The sequence below is a fragment of the Siphateles boraxobius genome, unplaced genomic scaffold (assembly GCF_051911475.1).
Source record: "Siphateles boraxobius isolate OS27281-9 unplaced genomic scaffold, OSU_SipBor_1 1, whole genome shotgun sequence".
Taxonomy (NCBI): domain Eukaryota; kingdom Metazoa; phylum Chordata; class Actinopteri; order Cypriniformes; family Leuciscidae; genus Siphateles; species Siphateles boraxobius.
In genome coordinates this window covers 9148429-9170389 of record NW_027508699.1, presented here as the reverse complement: position 1 = coordinate 9170389, position 21961 = coordinate 9148429, and the positions used below count along the sequence as shown (strand labels likewise).

General features: G+C 42.7%; 1 protein-coding gene across 2 annotated transcripts in view; it reads right to left on the bottom strand.

Moving 5' to 3' along the window:
- LOC143708499 (matrix metalloproteinase-16-like) overlaps positions 1 to 21961 on the bottom strand; it is a 47817-nt gene that overhangs the window by 16429 nt on the left and 9427 nt on the right. Inside the window, exons 2-4 of one of the 2 annotated variants that reach the window (XM_077200074.1) lie at positions 14456 to 14604; positions 8016 to 8135; positions 1581 to 1900 (exon numbers count right to left, since the gene is read on the bottom strand). In XM_077200074.1, the coding sequence (XP_077056189.1) occupies positions 1581 to 1900; positions 8016 to 8135; positions 14456 to 14604 (589 nt within the window). The remainder of the gene's footprint in view (positions 1 to 1580; positions 1901 to 8015; positions 8136 to 14455; positions 14605 to 21961) is intronic. The other variant, XM_077200075.1, reaches the window with a different exon arrangement.

Below are 21961 nucleotides of genomic sequence, written 5' to 3'. Positions count from 1 at the left end.
CCTCTCACTTTAGAGAGTCGTCATGCTGAGGCCGGATATATATTTATATCCTTGGCCATATTCAGTTTAAGGTATTCTTTGAATACCAGGCCGTGAGTTAAGCTCTATGTAGCAAGGGTGTCTGGCCCTAGGGAACGGAGTCACGATGACCGCTGGTGAGCACTGCTAGGACGGTGACTCCGGATCCATTCCGTTCACTGACTTATGTCAGCAATTCGTCACTCATTCCTTCAGGATTCGTGGGCATTCGTTCCCCATTAGTGCCTAGGATGCAGTGCAAGTTCCCATTCGACAGGGAATGACGCGGGTTACGAATGTAACCATGGCTCCCTGAGAAGGGAGACACTGTGTCCCTTTGCCATGCTTCAGGCATGCCTGCCCATGTCTCCTTCAGACAAGAAGTGGATGACATGTACTACAGGCACCCTATTTATACTCTGGTCATACCAGTAGTGACGTTATAGGCTGTCGCCGGCCAATGATATTGTCGTGCTTCAGACACCGGTCATGCCAGAGGCATTCCCAATTAGCATCCTAGGATGCAGTGCCTCGTTCCTCTTCTCAGGGAACCATGGTTACATTCGTAACCCGAGTTGCTTTGCATCACAGGAAAAATTTTACTTTTAAAAAATATGTTAAAATAGAAACCAGTTATTTTATTTTTATATGTCTTTGGTGTATACTAGGATAGGGTTTCATGCTTGAATGTTCAGAAGAATAAAAAACATTATTTTTCACATATTTGACATTGTTGCAGCAACTCTCTTCACAGTCTGTTAGTAACGCTCTGTTCAGTTCCTGTCTCTATGAAGCCACTCCTTCCGGTAAGCACAAGCACTCTAATTGGCTGTGGACCAGTGTGTTGTGGTAAGTTAACTGCTTCAAGCGTGTTTTGGAAATGTCCAGGCACTTGCATATGGCTCGGGCAGGAATTATTTTAATGATTAATATTGTGATGTGTTCATTCCTGGAAGACTACAAAGTAGGCATTTCATCGAGTTCAGAAACAGTGTTGATGTGAATTTTAGATTTGGTCTGTGGTAACTTGGGGTCTGTAAAACAAAATGTGTTCAGAATTCACTGCTATTACTCTGCCCTGCCAATGATCATAAATATGGCTGTAAAAGTAATGTTCATGATACCTATGCTGCTATGCATCAACTAACGTTAACACTTAGAACTTTATTGGTGTTAGCAAATTACATACTTTACTAATAGCTTGAGTACATTTAGTGGCTGCTTAAACTGCTTAGAAAATCCCCCATTGAGATACTACGAACAGGTGGTGCAGCAGTTTAGTGATTTCTCCACCTTAATATGTAAAAAGCTACAAATGGCAGTTCATTAAAACACTAATTTCAGCCTGTAAATTATAGCACTAATTACTTTAAGTGAGTCTTGTTTTGCAGAATTGGTGTTGGTTTTAGCTATAACACTTCCTAAAGTCATTTATTTTTCAGTGGTGCTTGTAAAAGTCTCCAGATGCCATTAAAGATTTAGCTGCTCTGTCACATTTGCATTTCTGCTGAAATGGCAACTGGATTGTTTGTTAAGTGTTGAAATTGAAAATGTGGCCTAACCTGCCGTTCTCTCACCATCATGGTTTGGGTTGCCCAGCGTCCAGGGTTCATCTGAGTCAAAATGTGTGTCGCCCCCAATGCCCGGCCCTGGGAAATAAGCATGTGCCAGGAAGCCTCCTTCTCCATCAAAAGGAGAGCTGTCACCATGGAAACCAGAGGCAAAGATGATGGTGATGTCGACGTCGCGTTTGCCGCTCTCCAGAGCACTGTAGGGCACGGCCTCAAAGCGTAGCGGCGTGACGCCTTGCCATACGTCGAACGCCCGGCGAATGGCTTCATGTGTTTCTCGTGCTCCCACTTTGGGAGTCACATTTTTAATGCTAGAAAAACAAACAGTGGTTATTTAGCAGTGGACTTGAACTCTCTAGCAAAAATTAACACTACATTTGGAACAGCATGAGGAATGATTAAATGATTACAAATAAAAACATTTGGCTGAAGTATCCATTTTAATTTCTATAAGGATCTAAAATATACATTTTTAGTTGTGATTTAAGCAAATTCCATTTTGTCAGACAAACTTTTAAAAGTTATGCAAAAAAAGTTGGCATTACATAAATCGACAAATTAACTGATACATGAGTTAGAAAAATTTAAGTTGTTTAGTCTAAAGCCTGCCAAAATAGCATTTTACATCAGTAATGCGATATTATGGAAGCTTGTTTCGACTAAGGAAAACAAATAAAAAGGTAATTCTGACATTTTCCTCGCAATTGCAAGACTTTTTTCTTTTTTTTGTGCGAGCTATTAACTCATAATTGCAAGAAATAAAGACATTGTGAAATATATGCTTGCAATTGTGAGAAATAAACTTTCAGTTACTTTTTTTAATTTCCTAATTTAGTTTAGCCTCAAATGCTTGGATCCACGAGTATACATCATGATTACTTTTTAATATATAAAGCTTATATGTTCGCTGAAAGCACAGACCAAATGTAAGCTGATATAACTATATTTTCCAGTTGAGTAAACTTTAAAAAATCCCTAAAGCTGTGACGGAGGCCCGCTAGTAAGAGCTGTACAAGTAGACCTCCCTCCCCTGGCCTCTAGCAACTGAAGAGGCGCACTAGCAACTGAAGCTAGAGGCTGTTGTGTGTAACATCCTTGTTAGAACAACCAATTCCCATGCCGGATAGTTCACTTTATTACTAAATGGTTAAAGTAGTTGCATTAAGCATAATATTGTAAGAAATGTAAAGGGTTATGTTGCAGTTTCTTCTGGTACCAGGAGGAGTTTGTCTCTACTAGAGTGCTTGTATTATCTTTAGCAAATCTTCGTTTCATGCGTGCTATTAATGGGGTGATTTGAGATGGTGTCATTGTGAGAATAATTTTTTTTTTCCGTTTAATCAGATATTAACATCAAAACCTTCCCACTGATCAAAATCCACCGCTATCAAATATCATAGTAAAAGACCCTCACCATTATGATTTGTTAATATCACAGAAGAGAGAGTATATTTTCATTTCCAAAGTGAATTTCACCGACTGCCCTTAGACTGGCATCTTTGCTGAATTCCCCACATTGAAGTCTTTATCTTCTTCTAACAGACTGAGAGGCCCTGAAAATCTCAGCTGACTTTTCTCTATAGAAGCCAGTCACTCACTGCCAAGCCTGTCTTCATTTACATTCCATTTGCATAGGTGGCCCATCAATTAAAAAAAACAGGATTTGAATAAATCATTTCCGTTATCGTCCGCTGTAACCTGGAAAGTCTAAATTGAGGTGAGAGAACACTCTATTTCCTCCGAGCCCTTTAGAAGGTAATCTTCAGGGAATTCAAATATGTTTCTTGAAGGTTAAAGAGTAAATGCTGGAGGTTATTATATGCTTGGCTGTGTGCTGTGTCTTCATTGGAGTGCAGGATCCACTGTAGGATGGCCGAGACGGGATGATTTAAGGGACGTCTGCTGTTCCAAACTATTAGGTGTTGGTTGATCAAGGTTCATTAAACTGTTCCTCATCTCAAATAATAGTAACCAAACCTTTTAGCCTTAACTTTATTTAAAGCTGCAGTCGGCAAGATTTTTTTGATCATATTCACTGAAACCGACACTATGCTTTGACAGAACAACATAAATCAGCCGGTTTTAGAAAAAAACCCGCGCTTCTACCTCCACCTAGAGCCTGTTATTTGTTTTGCAAAAATCCACCGCTCCCGGTTCTTCTGGTCCAATCAGCGCAGGGCTGTGTGAGATCTGACTGTCAATCACAGTTCGTGTACACGCCACAGATCCCCCCTCCACCCTCGCGCACATTACAACATACACGCACTGACGAGCAGAAAATTTAGAAAATGTTGTCTACAGTAAGTCCCCTCAATCTGCCAGACTTGCTGACTGCAGCTTTAAAGTTACAGTCCACCTATTTTAAGTGATTCCTGAGGAAACTTCTGTTAAAAAAATTTTGGCCAAATGACAACTACCTGCTAATACACTCGCATTCACGTAAAGTAGCCTTGATGACAAGTTTGGATGAGTAAGGACAAAACGCATAAGTTTTAGTACGTCCAATGCCCTGTAGATAGTGATATCACTTCTTGTGTAGCAGAAATAAAAATGCAAAATAGTAACATCACTCATCACAAATATTACATTAAAGAGTTTCATATACTTCAATTAAAAAATGCAGTAAAGTAGAGAGTAAAAGTTGCTAATATCTTTGATTCTCAGTTAAGTACAGTAACTAATTACAATAACTCAAATACTTTACACCATCGCGAATACTTCCCTATATAATATGTGAAGTACGCCAACAGAGCAGTAAGTCCAAAGTATGTACACCAACAGAGTAGTATTCCCAAATTCATAGTATTCGAATAACAGTAGGCGAAAAGTCCCCCGATGACCTACTACTTCTGCCGAGATATATTCGATGGACACTTTACTATCCCATGAGGCCACGGAAGAGGATTTATGAATGACGGTGAAGCGACGCAACTGGTGCTGGTAGGTCACGTGACAGTAACAACATTGCGGATATAAATTTGGATTAAATTCATACACACATTCATACTATAGAACATACTTTGAATACGGTAAATTTTAATTTATGGTCACTACTCAGACAGTATGTGATTTCAGATGCTCCGACAGTGTTTAATTATTTAAAAAAATACAGTGTTTTTTCCCTTTCTTGAAAAGTAGCAGTTGGACATGCAATGTTTCCGCCCAACAGGGACGTAATGTTAAAACATACACGCTTATGTAAGACTGTCGATGTATATTGAATAATAATTGTAACATACAAATATGCATTTCATATGGATTGAAATTCCAATTATTACATTTGTTTTCATTAATATCATTATGGAAAATAAACATATGGTTTGATTTGTCATGATCCGGCCTTCTTGTCCTTGATTTTCCCTAGTCTTGAGGCTGGATCATGACAGACCCATGTTTTTTGTACAAGCACATGGCCTTTTGTTTTGGCCATGTGCTTGTGTTGTCTCGTTACGTAATCCCGCCACCTTGTTACCCTCGTCTTGTCATTATTGTCTAGTCAGTTTCACCTGTTCCTGTAATTAGTCTCTCCCTTATATGCCCCTTGTGTTTGCTGTCCGGTGTCGGTTCATTGTGATTTCTACCTGTGTGTTAACTTTTCTGTGAGTACCTTGTGAGAGTTTTTGTCTGGTGAATTACTGATCCTGTTTCTGTAGTTAGTTTATGTCTAGTTTGTCAGTCCTAGTCTAGTTTAGTCTGGTCTAGTCTTGTCATTTCTTTTGCTGTTCATGTTTTGCCCCCTCGTGGGTTTTGTTTTCTCCGTTTTCTGTCTATAATAAACTTTGTGTCACTGCATCCTGTCTGCGCCTTGGTTCACCTTCCACTGTCATAACAGAATGAACCGACCAAGACCGAACCCAGCAGACATTACGTCCTCTTATGTCAAGCATAACCCTTATGATCTTAAGGATTGGTGGCACAGGTCCATCGCTGACTCTAAGAGGGGCAAACTCCCGATTCCCTCCCAGGGAGAGCTATCATTGAGGGAGTATGCCCGGTTCGCCAACAAGAGGAGGTTTTACCTGCCTGATGTCCTCCTAAAACGCTACCTCATTGGGGGTCTCAACTCTCCTCCACCCCTGGCTGAACGGGAGAGGCTGGTTTGCCATTCGTTTGCTGATATGGTGGATTGTTTATCGAGGAGAGAGTCCCGGGGGTCCTTCTTGTCATCACCACCATTCAAGTTGCCAGTGATTCCGGAGGGTTGTGTCCAAGGTGTTGTTTCCCAGGGGAATCAAGCTTCCCACTTCCACTCCCGAGACATCATCCGGACCCGAAGGTCTACTCGGCAAGCGAGGGAGACGGACCTCTTGGGAGTCAGCATCAGAGTCCTCCGTGATGGAATCAGCCCTCCTAGAGACTGATCTTCCAACCCCAGACACAGATCCCGCCATGGTTCCCCAACCACTCACCAGTCCGCCAACGGCCTCTGCACCGCGACCTAGGAAGAAGAGGAGGAAGGGAGCCTCCCGTCCTTCGTTTCTGCTTGGTCCAGAACATGCTGCTGCAAGCGCTGTCCCCGAGCCCGCTGCTGCAAGCGCTGTCCCCGAGCCCGCTGCTGCAAGCGCTGTCCCCGAGCCCGCTGCTGCAAGCGCAATCCCAGGGCCCTCTACTGCAAGCGCTGTCCCAGTACCTGCTGAGAGAGTTGCAGCCAATCTTGCCGCTAGGAAGGTTCTGCAAGCAGTTTCTGCTTGTCAAGAGATGCCTGTCGTCGTTGCTGCCAAAACTTTGTCTGACTATCTGTCTTGTCTAGTCAAAATCCTTGAGATTCCTGTCATGTCCTCAAGTCCTATACCCACAGCTGAGGAGAGTGCGGTTTCCAGGTCTCCCACGAAGAGCGCTGTTTCCAAGTCTCCCGCAGAGAGCGCTGTTTCGAGGCCTGCTGCAGAGAAGGCTGTCTCCGGGACTACTGCAGATAACTTTGTTTCTGAGCCGGCGATGGAGAGTGCTGGTTAGGAGTCTGCTTCGGAGAGTTAAGGCTCCGGTTCTGTTTTTGAGAACGCGGATCCTGTCCAAGCTTTACAGCCAGACGCAGCGCCTTCCTTTCGATCCTTCACCACCTGCCACACCCCATGTCTTCGCTCCTCAGCCAGCTGCAGCGGTTCCCACTGTCACCCAACCTCTGAATCCCCGGTCACCCCTGTCACCACTAAACCCCGGACTGTTTGCCCCAAGACTTTTCCTCATGTGTCCCCGTCCAAGCCTGCCCTGATTCCTTGTCCCCAGCCCTCATCCCGTGGACCTAAGAACCCCAGCATTCCTATTTACCCTGGACAATCCCCCATGAACTCTCACGTTCCTCCACCTATGCACACTGGACAATCCCCCATGATCTCTCATGTCCCTCCGCCCCCCCTCCCGTATTTGTTATTTGTATTGTGTCATCCCAACCTTGTCATTGTTTTTTCATGTATGCCTTTGCTGTTTTTTGTCATGTTTTGTTTGTTTGTGTCAATGTCGCAGTCAGTCTTGTCTTTTCCTTTATGACGGTGGAAGGTGAACCCAGGCGCAGACAGGATGCAGTGACAAAAAGTTTATTATAGACAGAAAACAGAGAAAACAAAACCCACGAGGGGGCAAAACATGAACAGCAAAAGAAATGACAAGACTAGACCAGACTAAACTAGACTAGGACTGACAAACTAGACATAAACTAACCACAGAAACAGGATCAGTAATTCACCAGACAAAAACTCTCACAAGTTACTCACAGGAAAGTTAACACACAGGTAGAAATCACAATGAACCGACACCGGACAGCAAACACAAGGGGCATATAAGGGAGACACTAATTACAGGAACAGGTGAAACTGACTAGACAATAATGACAAGACGAGGGTAACAAGGGGGCGGGGTTACGTAACGAGACAACACAAGCACATGGCCAAAACAAAAGGCCATGTGCTTGTACAAAAAACATGGGTCTGTAATGATCCAGCCTCAAGACTAGGGAAAATCAAGGGGAAGAAGGCTGGATCATGACATGATTTACATTAATATTATTTAATGGACGTTAGCTAACATGGTTTACTTTAAGTAATGTTATCAACGATTCATAAAGACTGTAACAAATGTATTGCTCTTTCTTATTTAATGTTTGTTAGTTTAATGCATTAACTAATGTTAGCTAATAGGGCCTTATTGTAAAGTGCCAGCAGAACATCATATGCACTTGGACCAAAATAAAGGTGATTAAATAATTACAGAATTATTTTTTTTATTTGAAAAAAATACCTTCATTTTTGTTGTGTCCATAATATCCTTATGGAAAATAAATATCATAAAAATAATCATGTAAATGGGTATACTATACACTTTAAAAAAACTTATTTAGAGAGCTGTTATACATTTAGATCTTGTCTGAGCTATATTTATAGCTCAAATTGTTAGGTCATGCGCACTAACAGAGACATCATGTCTCTCTCTAACCTGTATGTGATGTGTGTGCGTTGCCACTTCTGTCCAGTTAGTGCATAACGCTTCTTCCTGCGGGATCCAGATTTGCCCTCAAGCTGGTCTGGCACCCCACATCTGGGTTTCTTCATCCAGCTAGAGGAGAAGAGAAGAGGAGTGAGGTTATTTCTGCCCTTCATCCAAAAAACAAAAACAAAACAAAAAACACTAAGTTAGCTAAAGTTACAGCTTTAAGGCATAACTATAAAAGAGTTAATGGATTTAAAAATAGCCAGTTCTGTGTTCATTCATCAGAACACTCATCAGAATTTTAAAATGTGTGTGTGTGTGTGTGTGCATGTTTGTGTATGTATATATATGCTGGAGATGCATAAAAATATTTAACACAAAAAAATTATGTCTGTCACATTGTGTTCGCACAAAAACGAAGGAGATCTTTAATAAATCCAAAAAGTTAACATAAAACATGCAGGAGATCACAGGAATAAAGTTTAGCACAACCACACTAACATAAACAACACTGAACAAAGGGAACAAATGGCTTAAATACATAAAGGAACCGGGAACAAGTGAGTACTTAATTAGAAACCCACAACAAATGAGTGATTAGGACTACGCCAAACAATGACAATGAAAACTAAGACTAGACAGAACAAAACAAGACAAGGATTTGACATTACCCCTACCCTCCCCTGGTAGGCTTGTCCTCGTGCAAACAACGAAACAAGAGGAGAATGGGCGGGGGCTTGGGAGGAGGATGCAGAACTGGCAGACGGGAAACCCAGGACGAAGGAGGAGCCAGGGAGGAGATGAATGAAAACTGTGAAAACTGTATAGTTTTCTATACAGTTTTCATACAGTTTCTATACAGTTTTCTGTATAGTTTTCACAAACCCAGAAAACTATACAGTTTTTGATTATTCAGACGTTTTGCTGGACATTCTCGTCGGAGGTGCAGCGTTGTTGTTCAAACGCGCGGTCAGACGCAAACGCGGGAAGCGTGCCGGCGCGCTGGTTAAACTCCGCGAGCGCGGCCTGCGCACTGCACTCCCCAGCATTCATCTTGCGAACCTCCGATCCCTTCCTAACAAAATGGAGGAACTACTTCTCCTCACAAGGATTAACAAGGATTTTTGCTAACTCTGCTGCTCTGTGCTTCACTGAAACCTGGCTGAGTGAAGCCATACTGGACAACGCAATACATCTGCCGGGCTCCAGCTGTTCCGAGCGGATCGCATCGCGGAGCTAATGGGTAAAACGAGAGGTGGTGGATTGTGTTTCTACATTAACGAAAATTGGTGTTCAGATATAACAACACTGAACAAGATGTGCTCTCCTAACTTAGAGACCCATTTCATTAATTGCAAACCTTTCTACTCGCCACGGGAGTTTTCCTCTTTCATTCTCGTGAATGTTTACATCCCTCCAGACGCGTACGTGAGTGCGGCGCTACAACAGCTGGCTGAACAAATATCTGAAACGGAACAAAGGCACCCGGACTCTCTTCTAATAATTATTGGGGATTTTAACAAAGCAAATCTTTCCCGTGAACTACCAAAATACCGACAGCACGTTACATGTCCCACCAGAGACAGTAATATACTGGACCACTGTTACACCACAATAAGGAATGCGTATCACTCCGTTTCACGAGCAGCTTTAGGGCTCTCTGATCACTGTTTGGTTCATCTTATTCCGACCTAAATCACTGGACTTAATGACTACAGACCTGTCGCTCTAACGTCTGTGGTTATGAAGTCGTTTGAAAGACTGGTGTTGGCCCATCTGAAGGACATCACTGGACCCTTGCTGGATCCCTTTCAGTTTGCTTACAGAGCAAACAGGTCTGTGGATGATGCAGTCAACATGGGACTGCATTATATCCTGCAACATCTCGACAGACCTGGGACTTATGCAAGGATCCTCTTTGAGGACTTCAGTTCAGCCTTCAATACCATCATGCCTGATCTTCTCACAGCCAAACTGACCCAGCTCTCCATACCATCCTCGATCTGTCAGTGGATCTCCAGCTTCCTGACGGACCGGCAGCAGCGAGTGAGACTGGGGAAACACACATCCAGGACTCTCACCACCAGCACTGGCGCCCCTCAAGGGTGCGTTCTCTCCCCACTGCTCTTCTCCCTGTACACTAATGACTGCACTTCTAAAGACCCCTCTGTCAAGCTCCTGCAATTTGCAGACGACACCACTGTCTTCGGTCTCATCCGGAACGGTGACGAGTCTGCTTACAGACTGGAGGTTGAACAGCTGGCTGTCTGGTGCAGTTACAACAACCTTGAGCTGAACACGCTCAAAACAGTGGAGGTGATCGTGGACTTCAGGAGGAACAGCTCAGCACTCCCCCCACTCACCCTCATGAACAGCACTGTGGAAGCAGTGGAGTCATTCAGGTTCCTGGGCACTACCATCTCTCAGGATCTGAAGTGGGACAATTACATTGACTCAATTCTAAAAAAAGCCCAGCAGAGACTGTACTTCCTTCGCCAGCTGAGGAAGTTCAACTTGTCACAGGAGCTGCTGATTCAGTTCTACTCAGCCGTCATCGAGTCTTTCTTATGCACATCCATCACTGTCTGGTTTGGTTCAGCTAACAAATCAGACATCAGGAGACTACAACGGACAGTCCGGACTACGGAGAGGATCATTGGTGCCCCCCTGCCATCCCTCCAGGACCTGTACTCTTCCAGAGTGAGGAAGAGAGCAGGTAAAATCATCACAGACTCCACTCACCCTGGTCACCACCTGTTTGAACGGTTACCGTCAAGACGGAGACTTAGATCACTGGCCACAAGAACATCTCGGCACAGGAACAGTTTCTTCCCACAGGCCATTTCCCTTCTGAACAGTTAACACGCCTCCCAAGGCATATGCCTTTAAGTGCAATACTCCCACTGTTTAATGCAATATCCTACTACTCAGGTGATACTTATATTTAGATTTATTTATTATAATATTCAAAACACTGTAAATATGTTCATAATCTGGAAATGTCTATTCTGACTAAACATAACTGTGATACTTTTTATTCTCATATATTTATATTTTTATTCTTTATTCTTATAATTTGTAGTATTATGTTTCATGTTTCTTGTTGTATTTGTATAGTCCACTGGAAGCCTCAGCACCAAAACAAATTCCTTGTGTGTGCAAGCACACTTGGCAATAAAGCTCTTTCTGATTCTGATTCTGAATGAAGGAGGAGCCAGGTGGGAACCCAAAACACTGCAAGGAGGACCAGTGGAACCGATGGTGGCAGGAGCCAGGGTGAAGTCAGCGGTCCAACCACCAGTGGTGGAGCCAGGAGATTTGGAGAGTCAGGTATAGCCGAGGATACGACAGGGTGCCAGAGGACTGAGGTGGAGCTGATGTGACTGAGGACCAAAGCTGAGCCAAAGGGAAAGCGGAGCCAGACAGAGCAGAAGTGGTGAAGGGACGAGGCGTAGCCAAAGGGGGTGAATTCTATGGCACAGGCAGAGTGACAGCTGACCAAGGCCAAGCCGGAGGGACAAGGAAGCTGAGTGGAGCTGTTAGGGGTGGGGGTGGGTGGGGGTGGTTGGACCCAAGGTGGACTCGACTGGTTGACAGGCCAAGGTGGAGTGATGGGCTTAACAGCCCGAGGCCAAAACAGGGGATCCAGGTGCCAAGGCGAAGCTGAAGACTCGAGGTGGATCCGCACAGCAGAGTGGAGTAAACAGAGGAGATGCAGAGAAACTGAAGGGAGCCAGGGGAAGCGGGGACGAAGGACTGGCTGGCTAAGGTAGAGGAGGAGGGAGAGGGAGGCTAGGTGGGACCATCATTGATGAAGGAGACTTGGAACTGGGCGGCACGAGCGGAGACGCAGAAGACTTGGAGCAGGGAGGGACCAATGGAGATGCAGGAGACTTGGAGCAGGGAGGGACCAATGGAGATGCAGGAGACTTGGAGCAGGGAGGGACCAATGGAGATGCAGGAGATTTGGAGCTTAGTGGGACCGGGGGGGATGGGAGGCTGCGGAGTAATCACTCTTCTTCACACAATAACATAGAAACCTTGCACAGCTCACCCTCAGCACCGGGAGTATGGGTAGGGCTCTATTCCATTCCCTCGAACTCTTTGATGACACCCACTGATACTGACGATGTTGCCGACTCACGCACCTGGTCAGACATACTATTGGGCTCAGGCTCCCGGGCGAAGTATGGCTCAGGTGTCGGCTCTGGCGCTCTATCCATGGAGGGCTCGGGCTCTGAGTCTGCGGTGGACTCAGGCATAAACACCATGTTGGGTGTTGTTGGTGGTTCTCTGCAGATTCTCTGGGTCAGGAGTGTGGCTGGCGTTGGCAGATTGGAGAGTTGGAGAGTTGTTGTTAGCCAGCACCCACTCCACAAATGCAGTAAATTTCCTTCGAGAACCATTAGGCCAGGCCTGCCTTACACCGCTCATTTAAGCTGGTCAGGAAAAACACACACAGGGAGTGGTCAGGGAAGTTGGTAATGCACGCCTGGTCTAAAAAGTCACTTGTGTGGTCCTCGAGGGTTTTATTTTCTGACCGCAAGAAGATCTATTTCTTGTTCGATCTTCTGTCACATTGTGGCTGTAATGAGCGCACAAAGACAACAAAAACAGTCTTTAATAAATCCATAAATGTAATAAAGAACACGCAGGAGATCACAGGAACAAGTTTAGCACAACCACACTGATTTAAACAAGACTGAACTCTGAACAAAGGGAACAAAGGGCTAAAATACACAGGGAGACCAATCAAAGGAACTGGGAACAGATGTACTTAATTAGAAACTATGACAACGGATTAGTGATTAGGAATAAACCAAACAATGACAATGAAAACTAAGACTAGACAGAATAAAACAAGAGAACGTAACAATGTCAATATCACAGACATTCAGCACCAAATTATAGTCATCAAAATCACATTATCTGTAACTTCATGAAAAAATTTTCTTGAAACCCGCTGTTGTCTTTCATAACAATCTTTTTTTTTTTACTGCATGTTACATAAAGAGATGAAATTTCACAATAACAGCTAACATTAATTAGCATTTGCAAACCTACTACACAGGATGTTTAGATAAAAGATGATATATTTATTTATATCACTGAATGTGAAAAACGAGGCCTGATCTTAATTATCAATAAATCATAACACAGAGAAGAAAAAGAACTGTTTAAAGGCAGATTGAAACTGACTACAAGTCAAACAGAGAGTGTTATGCTCTATAACACTGTGCTTTTCTCCTCAAATCACTTACAAAAGCAGTAGAAAATGTACTATTTTTGATTGGAAAATGGCATGCGGTGTCCAAGCTAAACATCAGAGACCAAGGTCGAAACTTTCAGTCCAAAGAAAAAGTGACACAATTTAATTGATGCATTTCCAGGAAACATTTGTGTCCATATGACTTAATACTGATAACAATTACCATGGAAAACAGATACTGGACTTCGTCATAATTGTTTGATAGAGTTAATGCTTAGTGTTTTATGGAATTTTTGGAAAATCAGCCAACTTGCATGTCCTTATTCATCACTATTACAGTTTAATTAGAATATTTATTGGAAAACTTTTACTGGAATAAAAATATCATGGTTTCAGTATTTCTTTTAGTCCACATTTTTGCACTACAGTACATAGTTTATTGTATACATGTCATTATGTTTACACATGTGGTGTGATGATATTAAAATAGTTTTGTGTTGACCTACCACTCAGTAACACTCAACCCTGAAACATTTGGAATGTAACAAGGTGAAATAGCTGTTCATGAATCCTAGACTTATTGTAACAGGGTATTCTAATGCTTTAGGGTTAGGCTAATAACCTTATTGGCATTTTGTAAGGCTGTAACCTTAGGATTAGAGGTAATAGTTTAAGGATATGCCATTTCAATACCCATAGTATTTGGTTTGTCTAGTACTTCGACCTTGAAAATATGATTTCCTTTTCAAATTATTATAATTTTTTTAATCATGCTAAAATGTCATGGTTTCATGAGAATGGGCACTTTGTAATCATATTAAATTAAAAGTTTTAATAATTTTTGTCATGCTTTAAAGAAGAACACTTGATGTGTTGACTAACATACTAAAGCACTAGTAAAGTAGTAACATGTGAAATACTTGATTATAATTTTAACTGTGTTATTCAATATTTAAAGTTAAAATGTGTCTAAATGTACTAAACTGCATCTTCATCATTACAAATGGGTAATTAGAATTTAAATACAGTGCAAGTTTCAATAAAAATTACATTTAATGTGTATTTTAGCTTACTTAGTGCATGTCAGTACATTCAACAATGCACAATATTATTTCCGTAATAAGTACTCTTTTTAAAAGTTCATGCTAAAGTGTACTTCAGTTTCACAAAGGGTGTTTTGTTACAGTGTGTTGCTTCAGTGTAACAGTGAATGTGTGTGCTTAGCAGTAGTACTCACTCTACAGTGTCCTTGTTTAGGGTCCCTGTGATGTTTAGTCCGTACTTGTGCTGCATGGCAGCAATAGCAGAATGCATGGTTTGCACTGATCGCAGGACGGCCATGTTAGGTTGTGTATGGTGGAGGTAGCCATACCTCTGTAACCACGCCTGCAAGAGACAGAACAAACATAACCTGACAACATGTCCACAGCTAAACCCCAAGGATCAGCTGTAGCTTAAGCAACAGAACAATGAGGAGCCAAACATGCCCTCACAAGGCTGGGAAGGAAGTCTATGTTTAGGGCTTCATTTTACGTTGGTTCTCAGATAATTTTGCTTGAGGACCAGGATTGTATATTGGAGACTAGGTGGTAATCAAACAAAAGTAACAAAACATTGCAATTGATTAATATTACCATGAATTGCACAGGCCCAACTAATAATTGACATGATAATAAATGAATAGGACTGTTTAAATATTGTACTGTATATGCATACACAGCATCAGAAGTGTAAATTACCAGGCAAACATACAGGACAAATACTGGGCTTAAACTTGTGAAAAAGAAGTCTGCCTAATTGTATTGAATGTGCACTTGTAGTGTACTTCAAATTTTAAAAGAATATTAAAAAAAGTACTTATAGATAATCTAATACTATTGAAATAAAAGGCCACTTAAGAGTACTTAAAGAGAGTACATTTTTTGACTGTTTCTTAACACACTTAAGTACACTGTAATAATGTTAAATTAAAGGTTGTACTTTAAAGAGTATTTAATAATTACTTTTTAATCTTTTGTTGTGCTTTAGAGAAGTACACTTACATACTAAAGCACATGTTTAATTATTAGCTGTGGTGACAGAAATAACAGAAATAGAAAGAGAAGTATGTTAAAATATAGTACTGAATTCACTAAAAAGCACAACTAGAGAACACTAACGTTAATGTGTGAGCAAAATAACTTTTATGAACTCTCTCTGTTGTTGAAATGAACAGTAATGGCCTGTTGCAATGCGTCCTATGAGAGCAGTGATTCGAGTAGATAATCTGAAGGTACATGTGAAGATCATTTCATTCCAGACAACATTATGCTGGAAAGAGCTTTTAAGATAATGTACTTGTTGAGGTCAAATATGCTTTGGAACAATCTATAAACAAAAGGCAAACTAAAGGCACGTTTTAGTGCTCTGCAGCCACTTAAATCAATAATTCAGTATGAATGTTTGTATATGTAAATATATATATATATATATATATATATATATATATATATATATATATATATATATATATATATAAAATACAATGTTACTGTTGTACCGTGTAAAGGACATTAGGTTATATTGTAGGCCTAGTTCTCATTATGAGAGCAAAAACGGTTGAGAGCCAAATTGATTCTCCAGCATTAATCAGCCTCTGCGTCTCTAACAAACACAAGGGCTCATTACTAATTTATATGAAGAAAACACAGATGTGCAATAGAGCCGTAGGGGTCTGGGATGGCAGGGTGTAACCATGGTGATAAAAAGTCATAGATAGAAGCAACTTTGTCATCCTCCGTGTGTTGTAATCACTCTCTTGTGAAGCTATAAATACAGAGCTCAGCCAAACTGATGCGCACTAAAGATGTCAATGAAGGTGGAAAAAATGTTTGCCACGTTAATATACTCAATGTGTGTCAAATAAAACCAGGATTGCTCTGCGGGTAAACACACAGGCGCTCTCAAACTTGTGTTTATGCATAAATAAAGCAATGTAATGAAAACATTAGGTGCAAAAATGAAGCATCAAGCAAACATGATCGTATAATTAACATATTCTCATATTCGACAGTGTTCCAACATCCCCAACCGAAGGAATTTCATCCAAACGAGCCAATATCTCCAAGATTTGTTTTTATATTTTTTTCACAAGTTTAATTGTTTATTAAGCCGACAAAGCAAAGAAAGAACAAAGAAAGGGAAAAACAGAGAGAAAAGAAAAAAATACAAGTCCAGTTTAAAATGTGCACAATACAAGGTACTCTACCATTCAAAAGTTTGGGGTCGGTAATATGTTTTAGAAAGAAGTCTGTTTTAATGCTCACCAATTTCTTTGATAAAAAAATACAGTAATAAGAGCACTATTGTGAAATATTGTTACAGTTTAAAATAATTGTTTTCTATTTGAATATACATTAAAATGTATTTATTCCTCTGATCAAAGCTGAATTTTCAGCATCATTACTCCAGTTCTGTCATGTTTCAATGTGTTTAAGTTCTGTTTTGTGATCTGGTTTCCCCCTGTCTCTGTGATTTTGGTTCAGTCCTGTTAGTTTTTCCCGCTCCTCGTTTGTGTTCAGTTTCTTCACCTGTGATAAGTTAATTATCCCATTAGTCCCAGTTCTTTTAAGCCTTGTGTTTTCCCGTTGTTTTTCCCCTGTTTGTTGGTCGTCGTTGATGTAAGGTTGAGTGTTTTTGAAGTCCTGCAGTTTCCTTTGTTTCTGTCTGTTCCTTTAAGTTTAGTTTGTAAATATATCAACTATACTTCAGTTCCCGTGTCCTCGTCTTCGGCATCCTGCAACAACCCTGACAGAACGACCAACCACAAAAAGAAAAAGAAAAACCTCCAGTGGAAGCCTCCAACAGGAAACAGATATTCGACGGTATGGATCCAGCAGTTCTGTCTCTCCTGAGCCTGCGTCGAGGAGACCTCACCATAGAGGATTATGTGGTAGAGTTTTGTGAACGCTCTCATCTGTTGGACTTCAATGATGTGGCTATTAAGGACTTATTTAGGATAGGTTTAAATAAACCTATCCGGTCTTGTTTGCCAGGTGGGAAGATTCATTTTTCCCTGGCTCAATACATAGACCATGCCCTCTGGTTGAGCGGCTCAATTTTTACCGTGGGAGACATTCAGCCTGAAATCCACGCCAACCCCACCGAGCCTGCATTCCACATTAGTCTTCCCAAGCCTGCACGTCACGTCGTGACAACCATCCAGCCAGAGTTTCGTTCCAGCACAGAGCCAGCCCCAGGGGTTCCTCGTTTCCCTGCTGTTCAGCCTGAGACTCTCGTGTGGCCTCGAGCCCGCAAGCTGGTTTCTAACAGTAGGGACCTGGGGGCAAAAATGGCGGATCCGGCGCTCCAATCCGTGCGATCGGCGTTCAAATCAGATGAAGATGCTGGCTGATCTTGATCAACGGCTTATTTTTCCACCTGAGATTGCCACCACTAACCTACGACCAGATATTGTTTTGTGGTCTGGATCAGCACGCATTGTTCAACTGATAGAATTAACAGTGCCATGGGAGGATGCAGTACAACCCGGTTCCTCAGAGACGTCGGATTCCGTGGCCAAGAGTTGCGTCGCACAGTAAAGAACTTATCTGAAGCAGCAGAAAGGAGCAGCAACTGGCTGTGGTTGAGACGGAAAGATTCTAGCTGGCTGTGTACAGGCCACCATGCTACGGTTTCTTGAAAACTTGAAGAGTCTGTTGGTTTATTTGTATAGGTTGTAAAGTATTTACAGTCATTACGTTCCTGTGTATATTGCGTGAATGACGGGTGGTTGGGCAGATATTGTGTTTTGCGGTAGGTGGTATGCCATACGGAACCGTTGCCACTGAAAGTGCATATTAACGCACCAGTGGGGCTCGACAGCCTTAGTCAAACGGGTTGGCGTGTATGGTTGGGTTGCGGAGAGATTGCGAGATTGTGGTTAGGTCTCAGCAGCAACTGTTGGTTTATTTGTATAGGTTGTATAGTATTTACAGTCATTACTTTCCTGTGTATATTGCGTGAATGACGGGTGGTTGGGCAGATATTGTGTTTTGTGGTAGGTGGTATGCCATACGGAACCGTTGCCACTGAAACTGCATATTAACGCACCAGTGGGGCTCGACAGCCTTAGTCAAACGGGTTGGCGCGTATGGTTGGGTTGCGGAGAGATTGTGAGATTGTGGTTAGGTCTCAGCAGCAAGAGGTAAGTAGAGGACAGGAAGCTGGGCTGAGTTGAGTGGGGGATGGAGGGGGGTGATTCTGGGATGCCAGAGTCACTGTCAAGCCCTTTTGAGGTGTCGTGGGCTAGTCGACGAAACACTGAGGACGGAAGGTGCCCACTTGAAGACCCTAGAGATGTCCCCTACTCAGCTCAATCCAGACGGTTGTCATGGGGGGACCGCACTCTGGTTGCAGCCTTTGTGTGTGCTGACGCGTGTTAACACTAGACAGAAGGAGATTTACATCACCATATGGAAGGAAGCGTAAATGGATGTAGAAGCATAGGTTACTGTAAAGCTATGTCTTAGTTGGTGCTTATCTTGGGGAAAGTCGAGTACAAATCAGCATGAAGTTTTTAACATCTACTCTCGTGTAATGGAAATCATGAAGATCTGGATACATCCAGTGACTGCAGTGAATAGTGCTGCTGGCAACAAGGGAAAGACCTTGTGACAGCCTGGAGAGACAGCTGACAGGAGGAAAGAGACCCCAATGAGGCTGGTAAGGGTTAGTTACCCTTGTCGGCAGTATCCAGCTCGGTATTTACAGGAGAAAAATACCCCTAGAGTCTGCGAGAGCAGGGGCGGAAGATGACTCAATGTTGGACAACATGGTTAACGACGTTGGAATGGAAACGGACATGAGTATGGAGAGTACTTCACAAAAGACTAGTTCAGGTTCTGCAGTTAGCAAAGTCATTGAACTCCAAGCTTGTGTCTGTGGCTGGAGCAAGGCGACAACGGTCAGGGGGTTGAAGATTCATCAAGGGAAAATGAAATGTTTGAGGGAGAAGGGACAAGGGCCTCGCATTGATCAGTACTTCTTACGAAGTCAGTAAAGTCAGTCGAATGAAATCCAGCGACAGGAAGCAGACCACAGTTCGCAGGATATCAGTACCCCTGTCATAGAGGAGATGAGGGTTTGCACAGTTAGTGATGAACACATTGATACTTGTGAACCCGGTCAGACTAGCCAGCATAAGAGAGAATAGAACCTCAACGGGCATAGGCCTGGAGTTAGATGGCCAAGAGCTTGTGAGAAAACTGCATGGGACATGGTAAACACAGATCTATGCTTTGCATTGGAAAGATTAACTGGTACAGTTGAAAAGAAGCTGGATAAATTTGGGGACATCATTTACGGATATGGAAGTGAGAGGTTTGGTGTGGAAAAAAGGAAGGAAAAAGTACAAACTACTCCTGGATTGTCTAGACTGCAGCAGAAAAAGAAAAGTTATTCACCAGTGAGAAGAACGGCACTTTAAAAGCATCTAGGGTTGAGCTAGAGAGATATTTGGAGGAAACTAATACAGATGCAAAAAGGCATGAGCCTATGTCACTTCCGTCAGACATCCCACCTGTCAATCCACCAGAATACCAAATCGAGGTCTGTGCACCTAAGTGGAAAGAGATAGAGCAGGTTGTGAGAAAGGCAAGGGCTTCATCATCTCCAGGGCCTAATGGAATTCCGTACAGAGTGTACAAGAGTGCTTCAGGAGTTCTACGGATTCTGTGGAAATTGATAAAAGTGGCTTGGGAGAAGAAGGTTGTACCTAGAGCATGGCGCCGAGCAGGGGGAGTCTTTATACCCAAAGAAAAAGATGCTACAAGCATCAGTCAGTATCGCCCTATTTCACTATTAAACGTCGAAGGCAAGATTTTCTTCAGCATTATTGCTCAGAGATTGTCAACCTACCTATTAAAGAATGGCTTCATTGACACTTCAGTTCAAAAAGCGGGCATTCCAGGATTCTCAGGATGCTTAGAACACATCAGTGTTATCTGGCAACGAATTCAATCAGCTAAAAAGGAGAGGAAGGAGCTCCACGTGACATTCCTGGATTTGGCTAATGCATATGGTTCAGTGCCACATGAGCTTCTTTGGGCATCATTTGATTTTTTCAGGGTACCAATGTCGATAACAAATTTAGTGAAAGCCTATTTTGGAGATTTGCAATTTAGTTTCTCAACTCCAGAATTCAGCACTACATGGCAATGCTTAGAGGTTGGAATAATGGCAGGATGCACCATTTCTCCACTGGCTTTTACCATGGCAATGGAAGTAATCATTAGGGCATCAAAATGGGTAGTAGGAGGAGAGCGCTTGGCTTCTGGGATGCGACTACCACCAATCAGAGCATACATGGATGACATGACAACCATGACTACAACGGTAGCCTGCATTTATCGGTTATTGGGGAAGTTAACAGATAATATTGAATGGGCACGCATGCAATTTAAGCCCTCTAAATCAAGGAGCATCTCAATAATTAAAGGCAAGGTAGTAGATTAAACATTCTTCATTAATGGTGAGGCAATACCAACAGTTTCTCAGAAGCCAGTGAAGAGTCTAGGGAGATGGTACGATGGGGATCTAAAGGACACAGTTCGAGTGGGAGAAGTTAGACGACAAGCAGTGGAAGGGTTGAAGAGCATAAACAGCTGTGCTCTACCAGGCAAACTGAAACTCTGGTGCTTTCAGTTTGGTCTACTGCCAAGGTTGCTGTGGCCACTGACTGTGTACGAGGTTTCTTTGACAACAGTGGATAAGCTGGAAGCGTTAATAAGTTCATACATCAGGAAATAGTTGGGAGTTCCACGCTGCCTCAGCAGAGTGGGACTTTATAGTAAAGGAGTATTGCAGCTGCCAGTCTCTGCTTTAACCGAGGAGTTTAAGTGTGCCAAGGTCAGACTGGAAATGACTTTAGCAGAGTCACGAGACAAATGTGTAAGGGAGGCAGCCCCTGTGGTAAAAACTTGTAGAAAGTGGTCAGCAAAGAAATCTGTAGTAGAGGCAAAGGCTGACCTTCAAATTGGGGATATCGTGGGACAGGTACAGCATGGAAGAGGGGGTTTTGGGCTCAGTTTAGCTCCTCCTAAATGGCACAAGGCAGGCCCAGCTCAAAGGAGGAAGCTGGTAGTCAACGAGGTGCGAAAGCAGGAGGAGAGGATGAGATGTATAAAGGCCATTTCCCAGGCCAAGCAGGGAGAGTGGATGAGATGGGAGAGTGTGGAACAACGCAAAATGGGCTGGCAAGACCTTTGGTCAATGGATGAGAGTAGGATCAGTTTCCTTATTAGGTCAATATATGATGTTCTCCCATCACCGCAGAACCTAAACCTCTGGGTAGGAGAGGATCCCTCTTGTTCTTTGAGTTCATTACCTTCCACATTAAGGCACATTTTGACAGGATGTAAGGTGGCTCTTAGCCAGGATCGGTTTACTTGGTGCCATGACCAAGTATTGCGATGTTTGGCTTTAGCATTGGAAGGCAAGCGTAGTATGACCAATTAGTTGCCGTCTGTTCTAGCAAAACATTACACGCAGAAGACAATATTCCTCCGCCCAGGCGAGCAACCACCAAGAAAAGGTGCTAACACCAATTTTCGCCCAGGACAACTGGAAGCTGCTAGGGACTGGAAGATGCTGGCTGATCTTGATCAACGGCTTATTTTTCCACCTGAGATTGCCACCACTAACCTACGACCAGATATTGTTTTGTGGTCTGGATCAGCACGCATTGTTCAACTGATAGAATTAA